Below are 26,015 nucleotides of genomic sequence, written 5' to 3' on the forward strand. Positions count from 1 at the left end.
CCAGTTTTTCTTCACGCCCGCGTCGTACACTGATAGATTTGGCACATCTTAAACTCACTACTAGTTGGCAAATACGACAATACTGTCAATAGGCAATATTGCTTTATACCGACTTAATCTTTCCATTAAATTACCCGATACGCAAAAAATCTCACGTCACAAAATAGTTTGTAAATATTTCTGGGCAAATTATGAAACATATATACATGCAACGGTGAAGGATTGGATGCTTTATTGGCGAAACATTTTTAAAAATAAACATTTGATTTTTTAAATCAGGACAAATCTGTATTCGATTTACAAACATTGATAGTATTGATTAAACATTAATTATTTTTGTATTTTCCTTGTGGATTATTTATTAATGAGTGTTTTAATATAGCTACAGTTTATTCCAATTAAGATTGTCCTTCCAGTACATTAACGTGCTTAAGATGCACCAAATGTACGACGCCGACATGACATAAAAATTGTTGCTAACGTTTGGAATCCAGTTTTTTTTACTTCACTTATGTCTCTGACTTTGTTTACCAACTGAAAACCATAATTGTTCTCTGTGTAGTGAATTCACTTAATTCACTATTAAAACCTCAGCGCGCAAGGGTTGATGAGTTTTCACCTATTAGGCCCTTGAACCATTCTGTGCGTTCCACTCGAAAAGGTTTTCAAGGTTTTAATCTAAATATTAAATAGGCAATAATCAATCATCATTGCGCCCCCAGAGTTTAAGGTTTTTGAAAAGACAACATTAATGGTGATTGCCAGATAGTATATACTTCCAACTAAGGTTTCCGTTTTTATAACATAGAAAAAACTATCCTAACACAAAACTAAATCCTAATATACTAACCCAAATCGGGGTTATATTTACCACTATACCATATGACTACAATAGTTCATACCAGTTACGCCCCAAAATTACCCCAAAATAATAAATTTTTATAAAATAGCGATATTTTATTAAAATTGGGGTTATATTTACCACTATACCATATGACTACAATAGTTCATACCAGTTACGCCCCAAAATTACCCCAAAATAATAAAATTTTTATAAAATAGCGATATTTTATTAAAATCGGGGTTATATTTACCACTATACCATATGACTACAATAGTTCATACCAGTTACGCCCCAAAATTACCCCAAAATAAAATTTTTATAAAATAGCGATATTTTATTAAAATCGGGGTTATATTTACCACTATACCATATGACTACAATAGTACATACCAGTTACACCCCAAAATTAGCCCAAAATAATAAAATCTTTATAAAATAGCGATATTTTATTAAAATCGGGGTTATATTTACCACTATACCATATGACTACAATAGTTCATACCAGTTACGCCCCAAAATTACCCCAAAATAATAAAATTTTTATAAAATAGCGATATTTTATTAAAATCGGGGTTATATTTACCACTATACCATATGACTACAATAGTTCATACCAGTTACGCCCCAAAATTACCCTAAAATAATAAAATTTTTATAAAATAGCGATATTTTATTTGACGCTAATAACTAGTCAGCAAAGCCTCATACTTAATCATAATATATCAGTATTACCAGTATCTAGCTATTACAATTTCGCCCGCTACCGGTCGTTAGGGACGGATTCGCTTCCCAGTTATGATGCGAGTGGATCACTCTACCCCCATAAGCAGCCGAGGAATCACAGATACTTCCTCAATTAATTCGTACACTGAATATTGCAACTGGTTAACAGCTGCGTTCAATTACAACCAAGTGGTATAGATACGGTACTAACATGGGTATGACAGATAACAACAAACGGGAACGAGTGAGAACTTAACAACGTGGGAGGGGAGGGAACAACATGGGAACACAAAATAACAAATAATTTCTAATATTTTTATTTCTAATAATTTTTACAGTAACAAAATACACTACATCAAAACCCTTTATATTAGGAAATTTGAAAATAATGGGGTACAAAGTTACTTAATTTACGTAATTAAATTCTAAAATGTGAATCACATCACAGCAAATGCGTGTTTAGACCAAGGCTTCCAGTCCCCCGAGAAGATTTCTCCCGTATTAGCTGCTCAAAGGTAGGGGTATCATGGGGTGCCACCCACTCATTGTCGCTGGATTTAGTCTATTGTTCAATTCTCTTCCTGTGCCTCCTCATCTTTTCCCTCCTCAATTTCATCTTCGTCCTCCTCAATTTCATCCTCTTCCTCCTCAAACAAACGATCCACTTCACCAGTGAAATCCTCATCAAGAAGTAGCTCTTCAAATGTTCCTTCGGCAATGTGTTTGAAGACAATTGTACCTTCTTTCAACCGGGTTTTACTAAAATAAATACCCGCGTTCAAAAGAGCTCTTTGCCCATCTATTGCCTGTTGGTTGGATCGTGTCAGTTTGTATTTTCCCTATATAAAGCATGAAAACATTGAATGAAAGCAACTACATTTAAAAACCACGAATAACAACTACGACAACAACAACAACAACAACCTAAAAAGCAACGTGAAAAACTTAGAGAACAAACACAAAAACAAAAATAGATGAAGACCATAATTGATCATGAGAACGCCCAATCTTATGTTTCAATACCTCATCAGATTGTCCATTATCGGTCTCGCACAAGATGGAATCGTCATCTGGCAAGCAACCTTAACATTAAAAAAAATTAATAAAAACTCTCCTGGAAGTCCACACTTTTGCTGATAAGTACCTTCTTCTAACGAATTAAAACGTGAAGAAAGATCTGGAATGATTTTATCTCTGTAATAACAGAGAAATCGAACCATTTCCTGCTCCAGAAGTGAAATTTCTTCTTTGAGACGTTTACCAATCAGGAAAACCTCCACAGCCCTTCTCTTTGCCCGCAACGGGACTATACCTATAATAAAAAAACCGTTACTGGATATATTAATACAATTTTGTATATAATAATTAACATACTGTTAGTTGTTACTGACAGTAATCAATTAAGGTTATAACTAGTGCGGGCACTTTTGCAACAAGATAAAGGTCCAGACACACCTGACGCGATATGACAAACCGACGCAATTTGTTAAGTTTTTAAAGTAATGAAAGCAAATTTGAGAAGATATGTAGACAAAATAACTCAAAATGTTATAACACTATTAACTACAGTACATGATAAATTACCACTGCTATCTTCTTCGTTAATCCATGGAAAATGACCATTAACAGCCTGGGCAGAAGTAAGAACATCTTCAGTTTTACCAAGCATATTCTCTACCATATTTAGCTGCGCGATTAGATCTTCCAATTTCTTTCTTTCGCTCGTATTCTTACTGCGTAGCCTTGAACGCTGCTTAGAAGAATCTGCGAAAAAAACGTGATTTATAACTACCGTTAAGATATTAAGGACGTATTAATCAGTGGCCAGTTGTATAAAAACGTACTTAGCGCTAACTGCAGTTAAAAAGTAGTTAAATAGTGATTAAACTTCCAAATACGCGCTTCTTATTGGATGACATTTCCACTTAACTATAGTTAACTTTAATCACTTTTTTATACAACCGGCCGCTGCTCGACAAGTAATGAAAAAATCTCCTGAAAAAAAGTTAAAAATCGCACTGACTTTGTATCACGAAGGTGTCTCTTTCAAACTTATCATTCTTCCTGCAGAGATAGTAGAGTACAAAGACGCCCTATCCGTATAGATCATATTTGGTAAACACCGTATAACTAAAGGTCACGTTTCACTATTGTGAAACAACTAAAATGTTCATTATTACAAATCTAACCTGCTAATCGACCAATACTCTTCACTCTCTGGGAAATTGAAAAACTCATCATCTCGATATTTTCGCGAATTTCCTTGCGTTTCTGAGAAGCCAATAGTCGCTTTCCTCTTTCCAAAGCATCTGTTCGTTTCGTCTGACATCCACAAATATCCAAAAGAGATTCTAGTTTGGCCAACTGCTTTTTCTTGCGATCAATCTCCTCTTGCTTCTGCAGTGCTTTCTTGAACAGCTCACCATTCCCAGTGACAAGTGCAGCACTAACACCATCACGAGCTTCCTCCACGAACGGCTTCAGAGAAGTTGCTTCAGAAATCTCAATATTAAGCTGATAATATTGAACCAATTGATTTTCCTGTTTACTTAAAACGACTTCCCCAAACATACTACCTGTATTGCAAAGAAAACAACCTATAACACTGCATTTCTACAAAATACACCATTGGCAATGCAAGTCACATACGTTTTCCACATATGGCTATCGCTTCTTTCCAGGTTTCTAACTCCCCACTTTCTAGCTGATCGTGACAACCAATCGCGTTCATCTCGTTCTTCAATTCCTCTTCATTTGCTTCAATCATTCTTTTAATCTAATGATTGTCAGTAATAATAAAAAAGGAATTAAATGTAAAAATTGTAAAAAGCTGTAATGTTAACTAAAGATAACTCTACGTATTGTACCTCAATATATCTTTTGGACAGACTTATGTGAAGTTTCATAACTTTCTGTTTGTTCCAGTGCATGACATGTTCAGTTATAGTTTCGTCACGACCTACAAAATAAAATCATCTTAATCTCTCCAAAGTGTCACTCTAAGAAGAAAATTTCTTATGGAAAAAGAAACAACTCGAGATATCTACATTTGTAGAGCAAGAGATTTTACCTCCAGCATTCATATACTTTGTTGTTGACCCCAATCTCGATATGTAGCTGTTTATTTGCTCCACTTCTTCACCAGTCGTATATGCGCTCCCTTGCTGCCAACGTCCGCCCCATGTCACCTTAAAAAATACAATATTATTAATTGTTTACTTTATTAATAACGGCTACAGTAGTTTCCTTTTCGTATTTGCTCCAACATTCATGAGATGAAAAATGTTACAATTAAATTTAGGTTACTGTGCAGAATGTTTATTGCTCAATATTGTGCACTAATTACCTGACAAGACCAAATATGCGCTTTTCCATGCATAATAGAAAGTGCAGGTTTCATAAGGAAGGTATCTTGGGGAGAGAGTTCTTTGGGAAGTGACATAAACCATGGCCAATACTTGCACACAACATCCTGCCATAAGAACATGACACCTTGAGGAACCAATCTATTAATCTGCAAGTAATGTGTGTGTACCCAAATAATTCTCCTCGGTACATATTAAGAGCACTTTGTGCAAGGGCATGTCTGCAGCCAGCTACTACAAGCCCAGTTTCATCTAACTTTGATCGCACATTTGCAGTATTTCTGGCTGCTTTCCAATTTGATGTACCACAATACGAATTACTGGTGTTTTTCTGGAAGAGAAATGTCAAAAAAACTCAAACGTCTAGAACTGGTTAGCTTGTATTGACACAATGTGTTGTGATTATAATAAATACTGTGTAAGAAACATATACTGTAACATACCTTTGACGATGCTGATGCATAAACAATATCTAGATGAGCTTCAACAGCATCATATTCCTCCACAAAAACGTTACCGTAATAACATTTTCGCTCACCTCTGCAAAAATAGAAAGGTAGTAATCTTGAGTGTCTTGTAAATAAACTTAACAGACTAAATTTTTAAACTTGCATTATTAAAATATATACAGATCACTCAATATACAGGTCACAATGACATTTATTTCTGTCCCTGCATATTAATTGAATGTGTAAAGTCTAAGCATGCACACTTTCTTTGGGATAATGAAACACCAATTTTATAGTACAAGAGGGAAAATTGTGAAAATTAATATACAGTAATTGTACCTTGGAACACAACTATATCTGTATAGTTTCGCATTTCCATCAACATGACAGGAATGCTGGTTTTTATAGCAACAAGGACATTCCATCCAGTTTCTCCCTTTTAAAACATCAATCTCATGCATGGCAAAACACCATTCCTTAAATGCACGATGAAATACTGTGACATTGATAGTAGATGACTAGAACAAATTATAAAAAGATAAATTTACATTTAGTACTCAAATAATTTATTCAAGATACAAAGATAGAACTTATTGCAATATGTATACTAATGTTCTTGCAGAAGAAACATGAGATTGGCCCTATTCGAGTAGTTCCCCTTGTCTACTCTAAATCTAAGTTAAAAATATTTATCAACATGTCCATAATTATGCTCTTTCAATCTGCTTTCGTAGTACTGAAATTCTCCCCAATTTTACTAATAGACTTGTAATTTTCCAAATACCCCATCACTAGAACCCTGCAGTTTCTTCACTTTCTTGGATAAATCTGAATTACTTTGATTTTGCATTTTTCTACTTCTTTTCACAATAAAAGCTATCACTTCATTGGTAGCAATGTTTGTGTTCAACGCCATGATTAACATGCACAATTTCAATTTATTCAGAATAATTTCTCAAGAAAGTGAAACTTTCCATATAGTCAAATATAAAGCAGTTAAACATACCCTTCCATTGTTGCTTGAAAGATTGCCTAGGGATCTTATGAATGCTGATTCAGATGTTCCAGGCATGTGTTTTCTCACAGAATCCCAGAGCCGAAACAGATCTTGTGAGAATACATGATTGAAATGCTTTGGATTTCCAGGCCAATAACCCTCACTGATGATCTTTTCCAATGATAAAGGTGAATATGCCTTGTCACAGTTACCACAACGATACATACAAAGTGACAAGTCATATCGTCCTAATATTAAAAGAGAAAAAACAACACAAGCTAGATAATGAGTATAATTCAGACCTTGCCATTTGGGGTGAGCAATGTTCTTTTGCATATTTCCAGAATGAATTCAATAAATACACAACTTACCATCTATTGATGTCTATTGTCTTACTGTCAGTACTGCTATGGGTTAATTTATTAATTAAAAAATAGTCATTTAAAATTAGATATTTATTTTACCTCTAGAAGTCACAACAATGCAAGGTTCATCCAAGGGAACCAGAATCAGTGAGCCTTGTTTTTACACAGCAAGCATGCCTTACATAAAGCAAATGGTGCACATCTCTCTGTTGAGATAAATTGAACAAATAATTAAAATTCAGTCACAGATAGGGGCAAATTGCACACAGTACATTAAATCTACTTTTTAATATATACATGTACTGTTTGTACTTTCTAACAGATCTTAGAGGTGTTTACACTGCATAGTCAACCCACAGAAACATTAGGATGTTGTTCCTAGATGTTTCCACATTCCACTGCATTTTATTGTTTGGCACTGCCCTGACGTAAGTACAGTACCTCTAAGGTCTATTACAAATTCATCTTGGTAAGATCACCTGGCTTTAGACATACTAAAATGCTAAAGTTAACACATTGGGGCACCATGAATGTTAATCGTATTTACCATAGTCAATTGTTGAATCAAAATATAAATTAGATACCGGTAGCCAATTATTAAACTGCAATGTGCCCCAGGATGTCCTTCTTTTCTATTTTTTTCTCTGATAATTCAAAATTAATTTACAGTACTTATCTTGTTATTGTTGAGCAGTGAAGAAATAATTCTGTATACAATAATTCGATGTGACTTACTAACAAATCCCAAGGAACCATCTTCTGAAACAATTGTTGTAGGAGGTATTTCCTGAAAAAATCCATTCACCCACACATCACGGTCGTGCAAGGGATTTGTTTCATGAACCTTCTCATCACAGGCAGAACATAACAACACCCTTGGTCCACATTCATGGCATCTTACAACTGCACACCCTTCATTGCATAAAAAGCAGATGTTATCTGGTGAGGGTACAGCATGGCTTTTGAGTAGAGCATCAAATATTGCTGATCTGCTACTTTCCCAGTTTTCTTCTACCGACAACATTCTTTTTGTCCATTCCGACTGACTGCTTGACTTAATTTCTTCGCTTATTTGGCTGCATGTCTCTATGCAGTTACTGAGACTCTCTAACGTAAAATTATATAAAGTTAAGACCAGATAGATTGTATCACATCTACCACTTGTCGTTGTCACGACAACAAGCAAAACATGTAAATGCTAAATAGAAACCAAGCTTAAATACTTCTAACCTGTTGTTGTCGATCTGCTGCCCGTCATTTCTGCCATATATAATTCATCATCTGAATCCAACATGCCATATTCAGATTCAGTCATCAAGTCGCCTGGAAAGTCAAAGGAACACGATCGTCACATGTATAAAGCGCAGACACATTTCTACGAACGTTTAATAAATCCTGGTTACACTATAAAGACTATAAATCATGTTTAATTCACCTTCAATCTGACTAGATGCAGTACCTTGTTTTGAATGGCGTTCAGCCGGCGATCGATATTTATATTTGTTCCATGGAACCCTTTTACCAGAACCATCATATGTATTCAAAAACGTACTCAATTTTTTAGAACTAGATGTCTCTAAATTCTTGCCAACTCTGTGTAATTGTTCAAGACTTGCTTCCAAACTTTGTTTGTTTTTACGACGCTTTCCTCCCCATTTAGCAGTCGCCATATTGAAACGTGTTGTGTCGGTTGTATGTAATGTATGGTCCTGGGTTCTAGCTAGCGACTAACGTGCACCTAGCTTACCCATTATAGGTAATCTAAGAGCATTTGACAATTACCTATTATAGGTAATCTACGACTGAGGATGTGTTGCGGTATTTATCTGTTTTTGGAAGTCCTGTTGGTCGCGGTGCACAAAAACAGTCAAAAAAAATCGTTAGTGCGCATGCCCCGACGATTTTTCGTCGAAATATTGCTGCCAACCTCGGTATTTATCTGTTTTTGGCCGTCCCGTTGGCCGCGGTGCACAAAAGCAGTAAAAAAAAATCGTTAGTGCGCATGCGCGGACGATTTTTCGTCGAAATATTGCTGCCAACCTCGGTATTTATCTGTTTTTGGCCGTCCCGTTGGTTGCGGTGCACAAAAACAGTCAATATAATTTTTAGTGCGCATGCGCGGACGATTTTTCGTCGAAATATTGCTGCCAACCTCGGTATTTATCTGTTTTTGGGCGTCCCGTTGGTCGCGGTTCACAAAAACAGTCAAAAAAAAATTGTTAATGCACATGCGCGGACGATTTTTCGTCAAAATATTGCTGCCAACCTCGGCATTTATCAGTTTTTGGCCCTCCCGTTGGTCGCCGTACACAAAAACCGGCAAAAAAAATCGTTAGTGCGCATGCGCGGACGATTTTTTGTCGAAATATTGCTGCTAACCTCGGTATTTATCTGTTTTTTGGCGTCCCGTTAGTCGCGTTGCACAAAAACAGTCAAAAAAAATCGTTAATGCACATGCGCGGACGATTTTTCGTCAAAATATTGCTGCCAACCTCGGTATTTATCAGTTTTTGGCCCTCCCGTTGGTCGCCGTGCACAAAAACAGTCAAAAAAAATCGTTAGTGCGCATGCGCCGACGATTTTTCGTCGAAATATAGCTGCCAACCTCAGTATTTATCTGTTTTTGGGCGTCCTGTTGGTCGCGGTGCACAAAAGCAATAAAAAAATCGTTAGTGCGCATGCGCGGACGATTTTTCGTCGAAATATTGCTGCCAACCTCGGTATTTATCTGTTTTTGGGCGTCATGTTGGTCGCGGTGCACAAAAACAGTAAAAAAAATCGTTAATGCACATGCGCGGACGATTTTTCGTCAAAATATTGCTGCCAACCTCGGTATTTATCTGTTTTTGGCCATCCCGTTGGTCGCCGTGCACCAAAACAATCATAAAAAATCGTTAGTGCGCATGCGCCAACGATTTTTCGTCGAAATATTGCTGCCAACCTCGGTATTTATATGTTTTTGGCCGTCCCGTTGGTTGCGGTGCACAAAAACAGTCAATAAAATTTTTAGTGTGCATGCGCGGACGATTTTTCGTCGAAATATTGCTGACAACCTCTGTATTTATCTGTTTTTGGCCGTCCCGTTTGTCGCGGTGCACAAAAGCAGTAAAAAAAAATCGTTAGTGCGCATGCGCGGATGATTTTTCGTCGAAATATTGCTACCAACCTCGGTATTTATCTGTTTTTCGGCGTCCCGTTGGTCGCGGTGCACAAAAACAGTCAAAAAAATCGTTAGTGCGCATGCGCGGACGATTTTTCGTCAAAATATTGCTGACAACCTCGGTATTTATCTGTTTTTGGGTGTCCCGTTGGACGCGGTGCACAAAAACAGTAAAAAAAATCGTTAGTGCGCATGCACCGACGATTTTTCGTCGATATATTGCTGCCAAGCTCGGTATTTATCTGTTTTTGGGCGTCCCGTTGGTCGCGGTTCACAAAAACAGTAAAAAAAATCGTTAATGCACATGCGCGGACGATTTTTTGTCAAAATATTGCTGACAACCTCGGTATTTATCTGTTTTTGGGTGTCCCGTTGGACGCGGTGCACAAAAACAGTAAAAAAATTCGTTAGTGCTCATGCACCGACGATTTTTCGTCGAAATATTGCTGCCAACCTCGGTATTTATCTGTTTTTGGGCGTCCCGTTGGTCGCGGTTCACAAAAACAGTAAAAAAAAATCGTTAATGCACATGCGCGGACGATTTTTCGTAAAAATATTGCTGCCAACCTCGGTATTTATCAGTTTTTTGCCCTCCAGTTGGTCGCCGTGCACAAAAAAAGTAAAAAAAAATCGTTAGTGCGCATGCGCGGACGATTTTTCGTCGAAATATTGCTGTCAACCTCGGTATTTATCTGTTTTTGGGCGTCCTGTTGGTCGCGGTGCACAAAAACAGTAAAAAAAATCGTTAGTGCGCATGCGCGGACGATTTTTCGTCAAAATATTGCTGACAACCTCTGTGTTTATCTGTTTTTGGCCGTCCCGTTTGTCGCGGTGCACAAAAGCAGTAAAAAAAAATCGTTAGTGCGCATGCGCGGATGATTTTTCGTCGAAATATTGCTACCAACCTCGGTATTTATCTGTTTTTCGGCGTCCCGTTGGTCGCGGTGCACAAAAACAGTCAAAAAAATCGTTAGTGCGCATGCGCGGACGATTTTTCGTCGAAATATTGCTGCCAACCTCGGTATTTATCTGTTTTGGGCGTCCCGTTGGTCGCGGTGCACAAAAACAGTCAAAAAAAATCGTTAGTGCGCATGCGGGGACGATTTTTCGTCGAAATATTGCTGCCAACCTCGGTATTTATCTGTTTTTGCCGTCCCGTTGGTCGCGGTGCACAAAAACAGTCAATAAAATTTTTAGTGCGCATGTGCGGACGATTTTTCGTCAAAATATTGCTGACAACCTCTGTATTTATCTGTTTTTTGCCATCCCGTTGGTAGCGGTGCACAAAAGCAATAAAAAAAATCGTTAGTGCGCATGCGCAGACGATTTTTCGTCGAAATTTTGCTGCCAACCTCGGTATTTATCTGTTTTTGGAAGTCCTGTTGGTCGCGGTGCACAAAAAAAGTCAAAAAAAATCGTTAGTGCGCATGCCCCGACGATTTTTCGTCGAAATATTGCTGCCAACCTCGGTATTTATCTGTTTTTGGCCGTCCCGTTGGTCGCGGTGCACATAAGCAGTAAAAAAAAATCGTTAGTGCGCATGCGCGGACGATTTTTCGTCGAAATATTGCTGCCAACCTCGGTATTTATCTGTTTTTTGCCGTCCCGTTGGTCGCGGTGCACATAAACAGTCAAAAAAAATCATTAGTGCGCATGCACCGACGATTTTTCGTCGAAATATTGCTGCCAACCTCGGTATTTATCTGTTTTTGGCCGTCCCGTTGGTCGCGGTGCAAAAGCAGTAAAAAAAAATCGTTAGTGCGCATGCGCGGACGATTTTTCGTCGAAATATTGCTTCCAACCTCGGTATTTATCTGTTTTTTGCCGTCCCGTTAGTCGCGGTGCACAAAAACAGTAAAAAAAAATCGTTAGTGCGCATGCGCGGACGATTTTTCGTCGAAATATTGCTGCCAACCTCGCTATTTATCTGTTTTTGGGCGTCCCGTTGGTCGCAGTGCACAAAAACAGTCAAAAAAATCGTTAATGCACATGCGCGGACGATTTTTCGTCAAAATATTGCTGACAACCTCTGTATTTATCTGTTTTTGGCCATCCCGTTGGTAGCGGTGCACAAAAGCAGTAAAAAAAATCGTTAGTGCGCATGCGCAGACGATTTTTGTCGAAATATTTTTGCCAACCTCGGTGTTTATCTGTTTTTTGGTGTCCCGTTGGTTGCAGTGCACAAAAACAGTCAAAAAAATTGTTAGTGCGCATGCGCGGACGATTTTTCGTCGAAATATTGCTGCCAACCTCGGTATTTATCTGTTTTTGCCGTCCCGTTGGTCGCGGTGCACAAAAACAGTCAAAAAAATCGTTAAAGGAAAATGGCAATATATTTTTTTTCTTGCTCATCTGAAAGAGGACTTACAGAGATGTTTTAAAAATGTCAATTGCCTTCATCAGTTTTGAACGTTCATGAGTAAATGCAGATGTAATTTTCGGTACTTCGAATGTTTGCCCGCCATTTTGAATCATATTTGAACAAAATTATAATTCTTTCGTAATGTCCATGTGACGTCACAACCTGGGTTGTGTTGCTGCTATAGTTTCTTCAACAATGGCAACTGCGAAAGGCAACGAAGAAGATGAATGTAAAGTTATTAATAATGAACAAATACAACCCTATTTGTTTGAGCCAACTGTTAAGGAGGATCAAGAAGAAGCCAGTGATAACTCATCTGACGACTCAGCTTCGATTGAGGATAATTTCGACGAAGAATTTGAAACAGCAAATAGATGGCGTCTGTCTTCCCTTCAGTGGTGTAAATGTGGCAATTGTACACTCATGGAAAAAACAATTGAAAGTTTCTGTTGCCACGAGAAGGCTGTAGAATACGATGAATACGATGGTATTCTAACTGATGCACAGAATCGAGGGTTGTTTCTGTCATCAAGTTCATCTCAAATTCTTCGTTCGTCTCTATACTGGAGGAGAATTGGCCGGTTGACGATGATGAGTTAGAACAAACACAAATATTTCTCATGCGGCGTATAGAGATGCTTGGGTCACATTTAGGAAAAATCGTAGAGTTTTCCCTTCATGTGTGTATCTTGTAATTAGAATACTTTTGCGTCACCAATAAACTACTCATTTAAATTTGCGAAATAACGAAAACCATTTCATCGAATTATTCTGTATTATCAGAAAAACAGCACTATTAAAATATATCTATTTGTTTGAACACTTCTGTACCTTACATTTTCGTGTGTCTCTTGTCAACTAATTTACATGGGCATCTACCGTAGCACATTTGCCTGAGCATTTACATGTGGTTCCATCGTCAGCAATTGGATAGGCTGGTTTGTGAATCTGCTGTATTGAAACAACTGTTTCTTTGCATTCTGGTTGTTTGCCATCAAGATAATTTTGAACTAGTGATTTTGGCTCTTCAGGCATCTTTTTTGCATGCTCACATGCTTTCTTTAGTGTTGGATAGTTCATCCTCAGCTTGAGAGTTTCCTGCTGGATTGCTTGTATATATTCTAAATTTTAAAATTGGATTGTATACAGTGTTACAAAAAAACCTAACAAATAAGAATAATGCATCTTAATTAACCCATGCATCAAGGGCCATGACATGCACTTTACATGCTAAAGCCTAAAGGTGCATGACTACATGTTTTAAAATGTTTCCTAATGCCAATTAATGTAAATATCATCCATTAAGTCATATAGCTGTCAGGTAAATAATTAACATATTCTTAAAACTAACTGTGTGTTGTATCTTCTTTAATTTTTCGAGCAATTGCTTTTTCACCCATATGTGCCTTAGGATATATGACAACCCATCGGGGGGCTCCTTCTTTTGTCTCTGCTTGTTTCCGTTGTGAATTTTCATTAAAATGTAGGTTTGAGCAAAATATCCTATACAACAAATGGAATATTTATTTTCTTGTCAGGTGCATAGAGAGTTATATAGAAAAGCATTTGAAAATACAAAAAACAAAAAACATATTGAACCATACAGTATGTAGACTACTCTTCATTTAATGTTATAAACACCCTTACTTTATGACAAAGGGCTGGCTGCCTGCCTCTTTGAAATGTCAAAGTTATGTGATTGTATATCAGTAGTTTGTACTTAGTAACAGGGACTAAGTTAGATTTATACCTCAGACTGTTATTATCCCCTAGTATAATCATCATAATAATTGTCAGAAAATCTCAAACCTTGCCATCAATGAATGGTATGGGTAGTAGGTATTCTTGGATGCAAATTGGTTGTCAAGAGCATGCTTTGCTTCTAGGGATGAGGTTTGATGAGAGCCTGACAGCTTTCGAATTGCAGATAATAATCTTGGTCTTGTTAAGATTTCTTTAAGCTTCTTATAAGCTGCTGAACCTGAAAAAATGAATAGGAACATTATAACATACTTTAAAGCTTATTTCTGTAAATGCATTTTACAATTTCACTTGTAGCAACCATTCTACCTGGTTTCAACCAAGCTCGATCCACTTCCTCATGTGTGCATTTTTTAAAAATCTTGTTTTCTTCATGCACATGAATATCCACTATGTGATTCAACAAGCTTAACCACTTTTCCACTCTCTCATCTTCATTTGCAGTTGACAAAGCCACCCAGTATATATGATTTATAATAGACTAGGAAAAGTGTATTAAAGATGCTTTTTTATTTCAATAGCTACAACTGCAACTTTAGTTATTCAATAACTGCAACCTTGTGTTATAATGTAACAAAAATGTCTTATAGTTACCCCAATCCAGGGTTTAATGGCTTTAAATTTTTTTGTCTTCACAGCTTTGAGCAACTTTTTCTTTTCACCTATGAAATACAGTTTGTAATTAAAGTTAGAATCTTCACTTGTGTAATTTATAATATATATCACTACGTGTCACTTCGCAAACTTTGCCCCATGAAAATGGCAGAAGAGGTTGTAAATCATTCCCCAAGTAATAAGTGACTAATTTGAAAGAAACAAACCTTTAGCTAAATGCCAGACGTCGTAATTGTGTTCAATATCTGGCTTTTCTTCCGCCATGTAGGACGCTACTTGGCCATGCCTGTCTGTCACCACTTTCTTCACAACCACATTTGCTTCTTCGAGGTAAAGAAGTTGCCTTTTTAGAGATTCTAATTCCATTCCATTAGAGTTTTTTACTTCTGTGCTCTATAATATACAATTATTAAATATATATATCGGAATAAGTCTGCCTTAAACGGGATGACGGGCATTTTCAACGAAAAGGCCCATTAGGATTTATAAAAGAGGTGCTATATTACAACAGAACAACCGTAATAGACGCAGCAATGTTAAAAACGAACAATGTTAATGGGTCTTTTTATCAAGAATGTAGTACCTTAATTATTTGAGTATCGAGAATGACATTTCTATTTGATCAAGACTGCTTCCAGCTCCAAGGAGCCCACTGTGTCCAGGGCTATCCACTCTCATATCCGACGCAATTTCAATCGATTTTCCATCAATCTCGGACAACAGTTTCCGTTGCTCTGTTCTCCAAACACTGACTACAGCCGGTATAACATAGGCACCTTGGACATTTGAAAACTCGCGTCTCTTAAAACACAAAATCTTTAGCGATTCCATGAATCTCAACGTCTTGTTGCACTCCATGCCTGTGCTCAATATTGTTGACGCCATAAGTAAATTCATCGCTGGCAATCGATTCAGAAGAGGGCCTGTTGACCAGGTTATTTCATGGTTTGCTGATGAACAGCATGATATGTAGATAGTGCAATAACTTCCAATTGTGTTCCCAACAGAAACAGTGCAACGACTTCCGCATTTAAAGCAAACACTGAACATAGTCGCAATTGATTCCTCGCATATAATCAGTTTTAGCTGATCTTGAATGGGTTTGTCACTTGTAAGAATGACCGAATCGCATGTCTTTGTATCTTCGATATGTTCTTCATCAGATTCGCTTTCTTCGCCAGATGTGGGTAAAAACTCTTCGTCACAACTATCGTCGCCTGCATCATTTTCGTCGTGGTCATCTTTAACGTGGTCTGAATTTTCAATATTATTCTTGTCCAAATCCACAGTCACAGCCAATTTCTTATCGTTCAAGCTATGTCCATCGTCTTCCACTTTCCTGATTTCTTCACTTACAATTGCATTACTACTGTCACATTCTATTGGATCCGTTTGTGAGGATGTTGAAGCTTTCTTGAGCGACTCGAGTCTTGTAAAAAATTCATTGCTGACGAAGGTTTGTGTTCCTTTTGTCACGCATGTTAATTTTGTTCCTTCAAGCTTCCTACTTGTCTGGGTACCCGCATTTTTACCAACGTATTCTAGACGGATAGTTTGAACAGATACTGACGAGTGTTTTTTTAACTCCCTCGCCTCTGGTTGGCATGTCTCACTGGCACTGGCGCTAACACTGCTTTCAAGTATGGTTCCTTCTGATTCACCCTCGTCTGCTTTTCCCGCAAAACTTTCAGCATGAGCGATCAACTCATCTACCTCCTTGAAAAAAGAAACAAACAAATTAATATTAGTTCAAAGAAAATAATAAAAGAGAACAGGTTTAATAAGATTTTCTAAATTACCTTTCTTCTTGAAAGGATACCTGTCGACCTCTTCTTTTTTGCTGATGCCTCTTCTTTATTGGTGTCAGAATCAAGTGCTTTTCTTATAGTTGGCACAGCGTCGGGTTTGAGAATTAACTTACGTTTTCCAAAAAAATTTATCGACTTTAAAAAATCGGGAGAATGTGATGGAACATAGGAGTCAGTAGCGAAGTGTAAGGAACACATGCAAGTGCATTTCGATGGACGGAAGTTTTTTCGCTTGCAAAAGTCGATCCAGATATTTCGCCTTCTCTGCTCTTCTTTATTTGACGCTTTCGGAAATGAAAAATAATGTATATTGTTTTCTTTGTTCTTTTTGTAATCGCTTGTGCAACCGTAAACCGGGCAATACATTCTGGCGCAGTAAAAGTAAATAGAAATTTATATTTCGCGCCAAGATGTTTAGATCAACCCAGGTTATGACGTCACACATGTTAAGCGTGCATAAATTAGCATAGAGAAATATAAATCAAGATGGCGGACGAAAGAGAACACTCGGGTATAAACAAACGCTCGTTTCTTTTGACAAAGCTTCTTTATCGACATAATACTAATCACGCTTGATTATTTAAAAGGTAAACTTTAATATTATGCAGAAAAAAAATATATTGCCATTTTCCTTAATAGTATGGTTGTTGATCTCAATAGTTATTGGGTCAAGATCTGAAAATTTGGGTTGGGAGAATATTTTCATAATTTTAGTCTTTTTCGAATTGAGGGACATTTTGTTTTGAGTAGTCCAATGTGACACTGAAGTAACGTCCGACTTTAGGGAGTCACTAAGTTCGTGGACATTAGTTCCGGAAGAAATAATAGTAGAGTCATCCGCAAACAAAAAGGGCTTGGACTTGTTGATATAGATGGGTAAATCATTAATAAAAACCAGAAAGAGAATTGGGCCTAGAATAGAGCCTTGGGGCACGCCAGATTTTATCATTGCAGGATTTGATAGGGATGATGAGATTTGTACTTGTTGATAGCGGTCATTTAGGAACGATTTGAACCATCTTAACGCCAAGGGTGTAATTCCATATTGTTCTAGTTTCTGTAATAATATGTCATGGTCGACTAAGTCGAATGCTTTGGAGAAAGCAAACTTCGAAATAAAGAGAAACCTTTCTTAGAACGATCAACCTTTGCAGCTCTTCGAGCACGGAAATCAATTGCAAGTCTGATCGCCTGTATTTCAAGAGCTCACTCACAATAATCGAGAATGGTATAGAAATTTTGTTATTACTGAGGTAAAACACTGAAAATCAGTCTTGGTCGTATTCGACTGAAAACACCGGCACATATAGAAACGTAATCAACGAGAACACTGAGATCTCCAACTCAATGGGCTTGAGTTTGAGTGAACTTTTAGAATACAGGCGTATGTCTTTCAATAAATAAATTGTTCGTTGTATTTGTAGCTGTCACGAAGCACTCACAAGTATAAACACTTCTCTTCAATACATTAAGCAATTTAATCTCTTCACAAATCGCAAACACAACAACGCAATATCCCAAAACTTCCATATACGATCTCCAAACATTGTTATGCTTCCTATCACGTGACTCTCAGACCTCAACTATTTTCAATATTTCAAAAGGCACATCTTTATACAGCTCCTGTCATGACGCTGTTCCCTTAAATCGCAATATCCCTAGCTTTGATTACAATTTTGTATTGTTGTTCACTGTAGCTATCTCTTTTATATTGGGTATGTTGGTGGAAGAAAGGTAATAATGCGACTAAACTTGGCTACCAACAAGGAAAAACAAATATATGGGATCAACAGAAACTATCTGCTTCTGGATTACAACAGGAAGCGAGTTTACGCGTACGACGGATTGGCAACAGTTAATATCATAATTGAAATGGATTACGATGGCCGTAACAGCAATCAGACAACTAATTATGGTTCAGCTGTTCTTAGAGGAAGTATGTCTGTGGACGTTAATGGAAATTTTCTTTACTGGAAAGAAAGAATTTCACCCATTGTCATAAAAATGAATGTAACCAGCAGAGAAATATCCCGTTATATTCCGTTACCAAAAGGCTTCCAGGCGAGAAATCTTCTTATCGTTGACAAAGATCGACAACCTGAAGGTAAGTTTATACATTCAGGTAAATGGTAGTGTGAGGTTGACTTTTTGAATTCGCTTTTTGGTAAAGAAACTACCAAACAGAAATTAGAATAAATCTTTCGTCGAAAAAATTATTTCCTCGCTGTCAAACAAGCAGCATTTTGCAGTTTCATATTATAGATATATTAATTGAAAACCCCTTAATTTGTTTTGGTTTTCATTTATATGCACAGATATCCGACAATTTAGATTCATTATAATAAATCTGAGCCATACCCCTTGTCCAAGGCAAAGCATCTGACAATGCAGTTGTTATGATACAATCAAGATATGGCTTGCGATGTTGTTGTTTGCCCTTTTGAACATTACAGAAAATTATGTTGTTACGCAAGGCTTCATAGTGATTGAGATACGCATATAAAAATAGCCATAAAAATAGAAGTAGCAAGAGCATGACAGGGATTAGTGATTAAGTTTTGCCACAAGATGCCTGAGTAAATATAATTTCGGCCCATTCGCAACCATTAATCACATTTCCTTTCATGCATAACATTTCGTGGGATTGAATTAAGTAGTAAGGTGAAAATATCAATCATCCTGTCAAAACGTGTGAATCTGGATCAACAATCGTATGTCGTTGCCAAGTTTAACTGTCATAATTGAAAATATGCATGCTCGAGGCAGCTGCGAAGCTCTTATGTCAATCAAATGTGTTTTTTATAATGCGCGGTCGAGCATTTTAAGAGTTACGTCACAAGAAACTTAAGTCGATTAAAAGTTGTAGTAAATGTCGTTAAGTTATAAAATAAGGTTCACAGAAACAATGTTTGATAGTTTTAATGCATGTTGATGATAAATATTTTAAGTTGTGAACAAGTTTTAGTATTGATCGATTAAGCGAAAGACCAACTCGACCACTGCGTCAACGCCTTAAATAAACAAAATATGAGAACTGGAGCGAGCTTCTAAGACCAACCCACTGATTACATGTACAACGCTGATTGGCTGGATAAGGATCAGCCCACTATGGTTGATGACGTATGCAAGAGTCACTGAACCCTCATTATAAAAGGGCGTGCACAACACCCCAACCTTCAGTGGACTAGCGGAGTAAAGATTAAGTTATGAAACGCTAGAAAACTCAACGACAGAACCAATGAAGAAGACAAGAACATTTAACGACGATCAAGATCGAAGATAGAAAAAGAAGAGAAGATTAGCGAACTTTAGTTAAAACCATTGTAACGATCCACTACCTCGCGTAGAAATAAAAACCTTATAACAACTTGGTGGAGGAACGGCTCTAAAAAAACCTCGCCTATGTACTATAGTAACAACGGGTGCTGAAGCGACCTGATGACTGGTTCGAAGGAAACGCCCGCTCTGTATGCATCAATACTTCTACTTATGGCAATGCTAGACTTTGTTTCATTTTTTGGTTGTCTCTTTAAGACAACTGTCCACAACCTCTACACTTCCGATGAACTACCATTGAAACTACAGTCGTTTGGCCCTCAGTCAGCAGTCCAAGACGAGTTTGATGACATGTACTCCCTCTATCTGAACGTGTTGGCTATGCCAGAAATCCAGCTAAAGACGCATCAGTGGAAGCCTCCGTGGTCGTTGAAATATGATTATTGAGACGTACGAAAGTTTCAGAGTTTTCCGGATCCTTCCTGATGGTCAGAACGCTTGTATTATGGACATGAAACTGGACGCATTTTAAGATTTGTATAGTATAAGTTTTTGTCATTCTCATGTTACACGTATATGTTTATCATTTGTTTGTTTATGTGCGATAATATTAAACACGAGAGTATATAGCTGTTCAACTAAAATTCCTTAGGTACACTCAGCATGCTGATTAAACATGTTGCCGTAGGATAGCGCATGCATGTTTTTAATTGGGTCAGTATATAAATTTAATTCTGACGCTTTTAGTTATGCGTCATTCGTGATAATATATTTTTCTCTTCCCCCGGGACAGTCAAGGGTCTCCCAAACTTGTTGTAATGGATTATAATTCTTTTTCAAGCCAAAAGCTTAAATATTAGACACATTCTTGTTTTCTCTATGTAGACTCGGTATTTATATTTTCGATGAAAACCTACATTTTGGAGTTTGGTTTGCTGTGCGTGACGATTAAAAATAAATGAAATGAGTTCAGTAATATTAAGAAGTATACGTAAAAAATTTGTTTGCATAAGTTGAAATATTTTGAAGAATTATTAAGACGTATATATAGGTTTAGGTTATTATTATGGAGAGATGTTTTGTCGGAAGAGCTTTATAATAATTTCCTGTTATGTGAGTTGATCAACCAAGAATCTGAATACAATTTTCGCTGTTGCAATGATAAGATATTTTATGAAATTTGAATAATTTTTGGTACACTTTCTGACTGCATCTACAAAATTTATAATTTCGCTTAAGTCCCTGGTACATACATTCAGGAAAACAGGAATTTTTTACACCTTGTTTTCACACTAATTTTGGTTTAATATTGCTATATTCTGACGTGTTTAATATATGACATTATCATAGCTAGATTACCCCTGAGGTACATATAGGCATAAGTAAATTATATTCAGATCAGTTGTATCTCGTATAATCGATTAGGTAGTGTTGTCGTAGAATAACAACACGTATTATGTGTATAGTCTCAGTTACTAGGTATTTGGTAATATGCCCGTGATAGCCACGCCGAGCTCAAAAGAAAATTAAAATAGTTGGGAAATTGTAGACACATATATGTATGGTATATAGTTAACTTAAGTTCGTTATAGCTCACACGAAGCTGGGGACAGCTTATTCTAGGTGAGGAGGATTGTTACGCAAGGCTTCATAGTGATTGAGATACGCATATAAAAATAGCCATAAAAATAGAAGTAGCAAGAGCATGACAGGGATTAGTGATTAAGTTTTGCCACAAGATGCCTGAGTAAATATAATTTCGGCCCATTCGCAACCATTAATCACATTTCCTTTCATGCATAACATTTCGTGGGATTGAATTAAGTAGTAAGGTGAAAATATCAATCATCCTGTCAAAACGTGTGCATCTGGATCAACAATCGTATGTCGTTGCCAAGTTTAACTGTCATAATTGAAAATATGCATGCTCGAGGCAGCTGCGAAGCTCTTATGTCAATCAAATGTGTTTTTATAATGCGCGGTCGAGCATTTTAAGAGTTACGTCACAAGAAACTTAAGTCGATTAAAAGTTGTAGTAAATGTAGTTACGTTATAAAATAAGGTTCACAGAAACAATGTTTGATAGTTTTAATGCATGTTGATGATAAATATTTTAAGTTGTGAACAAGTTTTAGTATTGATCGATTAAGCGAAAGACCAACTCGACCACTGCGTCAACGCCTTAAATAAACAAAATATGAGAACTGGAGCGAGCTTCTAAGACCAACCCACTGATTACATGTACAACGCTGATTGGCTGGATAAGGATCAGCCCACTATGGTTGATGACGTATGCAAGAGTCACTGAACCCTCATTATAAAAGGGCGTGCACAACACCCCAACCTTCAGTGGACTAGCGGAGTAAAGATTAAGTTATGAAACGCTAGAAAACTCAACGACAGAACCAATGAAGAAGACAAGAACATTTAACGACGATCAAGATCGAAGATAGAAAAAGAAGAGAAGATTAGCGAACTTTAGTTAAAACCATTGTAACGATCCACTACCTCGCGTAGAAATAAAAACCTTATAACAACTTGGTGGAGGAACGGCTCTAAAAAAACCTCGCCTATGTACTATAGTAACAACGGGTGCTGAAGCGACCTGATGACTGGTTCGAAGGAAACGCCCGCTCTGTATGCATCAATACTTCTACTTATGGCAATGCTAGACTTTGTTTCATTTTTTGGTTGTCTCTTTAAGACAACTGTCCACAACCTCTACACTTCCGATGAACTACCATTGAAACTACAGTCGTTTGGCCCTCAGTCAGCAGTCCAAGACGAGTTTGATGACATGTACTCCCTCTATCTGAACGTGTTGGCTATGCCAGAAATCCAGCTAAAGACGCATCAGTGGAAGCCTCCGTGGTCGTTGAAATATGATTATTGAGACGTACGAAAGTCTCAGAGTTTTCCGGATCCTTCCTGATGGTCAGAACGCTTGTATTATGGACATGAAACTGGACGCATTTTAAGATTTGTATAATATAAGTTTTTGTCATTCTCATGTTACACGTATATGTTTATCATTTGTTTGTTTATGTGCGATAATATTAAACACGAGAGTATATAGCTGTTCAACTAAAATTCCTTAGGTACACTCAGCATGCTGATTAAACATGTTGCCGTAGGATAGCGCATGCATGTTTTTAATTGGGTCAGTATATAAATTTAATTCTGACGCTTTTAGTTATGCGTCATTCGTGATAATATATTTTTCTCTTCCCCCGGGACAGTCAAGGGTCTCCCAAACTTGTTGTAATGGATTATAATTCTTTTTCAAGCCAAAAGCTTAAATATTAGACACATTCTTGTTTTCTCCACGTAGACTCGGTATTTATATTTTCGATGAAAACCTACATTTTGGAGTTTGGTTTGCTGTGCGTGACGATTAAAAATAAATGAAATGAGTTCAGTAATATTAAGAAGTATACGTAAAAAATTTGTTTGCATAAGTTGAAATATTTTGAAGAATTATTAAGACGTATATATAGGTTTAGGTTATTATTATGGAGAGATGTTTTGTCGGAAGAGCTTTATAATAATTTCCTGTTATGTGAGTTGATCAACCAAGAATCTGAATACAATTTTCGCTGTTGCAATGATAAGATATTTTATGAAATTTGAATAATTTTTGGTACACTTTCTGACTGCATCTACAAAATTTATAATTTCGCTTAAGTCCCTGGTACATACATTCAGGAAAACAGGAATTTTTTACACCTTGTTTTCACACTAATTTTGGTTTAATATTGCTATATTCTGACGTGTTTAATATATGACATTATCATAGCTAGATTACCCCTGAGGTACATATAGGCATAAGTAAATTATATTCAGATCAGTTGTATCTCGTATAATCGATTAGGTAGTGTTGTCGTAGAATAACAACACGTATTATGTGTATAGTCTCAGTTACTAGGTATTTGGTAATATGCCCGTGATAGCCACGCCGAGCTCAAAAGAAAATTAAAATAGTTGGGAAATTGTAGACACATATATGTATGGTATATAGTTAACTTAAGTTCGTTATAGCTCACACGAAGCTGGGGACAGCTTATTCTAGGTGAGGAGGATTGTTACGCAAGGCTTCATAGTGATTGAGATACGCATATAAAAATAGCCATAAAAATAGAAGTAGCAAGAGCATGACAGGGATTAGTGATTAAGTTTTGCCACAAGATGCCTGAGTAAATATAATTTCGGCCCATTCGCAACCATTAATCACATTTCCTTTCATGCATAACATTTCGTGGGATTGAATTAAGTAGTAAGGTGAAAATATCAATCATCCTGTCAAAACGTGTGCATCTGGATCAACAATCGTATGTCGTTGCCAAGTTTAACTGTCATAATTGAAAATATGCATGCTCGAGGCAGCTGCGAAGCTCTTATGTCAATCAAATGTGTTTTTTATAATGCGCGGTCGAGCATTTTAAGAGTTACGTCACAAGAAACTTAAGTCGATTAAAAGTTGTAGTAAATGTAGTTACGTTATAAAATAAGGTTCACAGAAACAATGTTTGATAGTTTTAATGCATGTTGATGATAAATATTTTAAGTTGTGAACAAGTTTTAGTATTGATCGATTAAGCGAAAGACCAACTCGACCACTGCGTCAACGCCTTAAATAAACAAAATATGAGAGCTGGAGCGAGCTTCTAAGACCAACCCACTGATTACATGTACAACGCTGATTGGCTGGATAAGGATCAGCCCACTATGGTTGATGACGTATGCAAGAGTCACTGAACCCTCATTATAAAAGGGCGTGCACAACACCCCAACCTTCAGTGGACTAGCGGAGTAAAGATTAAGTTATGAAACGCTAGAAAACTCAACGACAGAACCCATGAAGAAGACAAGAACATTTAACGACAATCAAGATCGAAGATAGAAAAAGAAGAGAAGATTAGCGAACTTTAGTTAAAACCATTGTAACGATCCACTACCTCGCGTAGAAATAAAAACCTTATAACAATGTGGAATTGTTTAGGCACCGATTAATTCAATCAGAACTGCGCCACGAAAAACTCTGTTTCACAACGTATTCAGTCAAACTTTATATATAAAAAAGTAATACGGCCATATATATGCATGAAATAAAAACTCTCATTTGAGCAAAACAAGCATGAGATATCATAAGACGTTACCAATGCCAAAAAATTTAGCGTTTTTAATGCAACAGCAGGTACCGAGAATGAACCAAGTTATTCTATTATCTGTATAAACATCCATTCCTTAATTGTTCTTAGGAAAGACACATAAGGGGGATTCCATGTCTCAGAATTACATATGCTACTAAAACACACAATTATATAGTCAATAAATTTACTTTTTTCGCGTCACAACCAGCATTCCCGACTTTAAGAAACGGTAAATTTCTTACAACAATTTCCCTTGCTTGAATTGAATGGGCTAATTTCTGACGTATAATTAGATGGTGCATGTCCTCGCTCTGTTTGTATCGTCACATTTTGCGAAGGCGCAGTCAGCGTTCATCGTGAGCGGAAAAAAATATTTAACGCCTATATATCGTCGGTATAATGAATTATTCAGAGTTTTAATTAAAGAAAAATTTCAAACATTTTCAGAAACTGGCTCTTATGATAACAGCAGTTATGGAATTTAGCTATTTCAGATAACAACTTTATAATTTATGCAATTTGGTTCATATATCAGGCACAAAAACGGCCATAGATTTTTTATCAATATATAAGGCTAATTTTCCTATTTTCTCTAATGTCCCTAGGAAGCCATAAAATATACCCACCGATTTTAAATTTCAGGAAAATGCCAGTGTCTTTACGGTTACTGTTCAACCATCAATGGCTCACGAATTTGTCATTGTGAAAGTGGCTTCAATGTCAGTGGCCAGGCTTGCACAGGTTGGTATAATGCGTCCAATTGCGTAGTATTTAGGAGGCAGTATTTATCATTCCTTCAATCCAGTTTGGTGTTTATTAATATATTTTCCTTTAACTATTTCATTTAGATAATGATGAATGTTTGTCATCCCCGTGTAATCCAGCATTTTTAATCTCATGCAACAACATCCCAGGTTCATACGAATGTATATGTAAGAAAGGTTTCTCTTCCAATGGAACGGCGTGTCTTGGTACGTATTTTTCGTGTGTAATTAGTTATTGAATCTTCTTCCTCCTCAACATTTGTGGTTCTCCTCACAACTTCGTCTTATTTATGTAGTTATTTTTCTATCCAGTTGCGAATGTCACAGTAAAAATTATCTGAATTACTTCAATGGGAATTTCCCATGTCAGGAGTGC

The 26,015-nt window shown here is 36.9% G+C and overlaps 2 protein-coding genes and 1 long non-coding RNA gene across 3 annotated transcripts; all 3 read right to left on the bottom strand.

The window, feature by feature from the left end:
* Positions 1-2,361: 2,361 nt before the first annotated feature.
* On the bottom strand, positions 2,362-4,703 carry LOC114543795. Its single transcript, XR_003690199.1, has 4 exons — positions 4,638-4,703; positions 4,435-4,526; positions 2,591-2,649; positions 2,362-2,406 (listed from the first exon to the last, which is right to left on the bottom strand). It is a non-coding gene; the product is annotated as an uncharacterized LOC114543795 (long non-coding RNA).
* Positions 4,704-13,123: 8,420 nt separating this feature from the next.
* Positions 13,124-15,256, bottom strand: LOC114543798. Its single transcript, XM_028562647.1, has 7 exons — positions 15,225-15,256; positions 14,848-15,034; positions 14,621-14,688; positions 14,336-14,507; positions 14,075-14,246; positions 13,617-13,768; positions 13,124-13,386 (listed from the first exon to the last, which is right to left on the bottom strand). The coding sequence occupies exons 2-7, from the start codon at positions 15,005-15,007 to the stop codon at positions 13,124-13,126; spliced, it is 987 nt and encodes a 328-aa protein (XP_028418448.1). The 5' UTR covers positions 15,008-15,034; positions 15,225-15,256.
* Positions 15,230-17,050, bottom strand: LOC114543796. Its single transcript, XM_028562646.1, has 2 exons — positions 16,441-17,050; positions 15,230-16,357 (listed from the first exon to the last, which is right to left on the bottom strand). Exons 1-2 carry the CDS (start codon positions 16,813-16,815, stop codon positions 15,230-15,232), a joined length of 1,503 nt encoding a protein of 500 aa, XP_028418447.1. The 5' UTR covers positions 16,816-17,050.
* Positions 17,051-26,015: the final 8,965 nt, after the last annotated feature.

This window comes from Dendronephthya gigantea, unplaced genomic scaffold, assembly GCF_004324835.1.
Source record: "Dendronephthya gigantea isolate DGI-Jeju-01 unplaced genomic scaffold, DenGig_1.0 000555F, whole genome shotgun sequence".
Lineage (NCBI taxonomy): Eukaryota > Metazoa > Cnidaria > Anthozoa > Malacalcyonacea > Nephtheidae > Dendronephthya > Dendronephthya gigantea.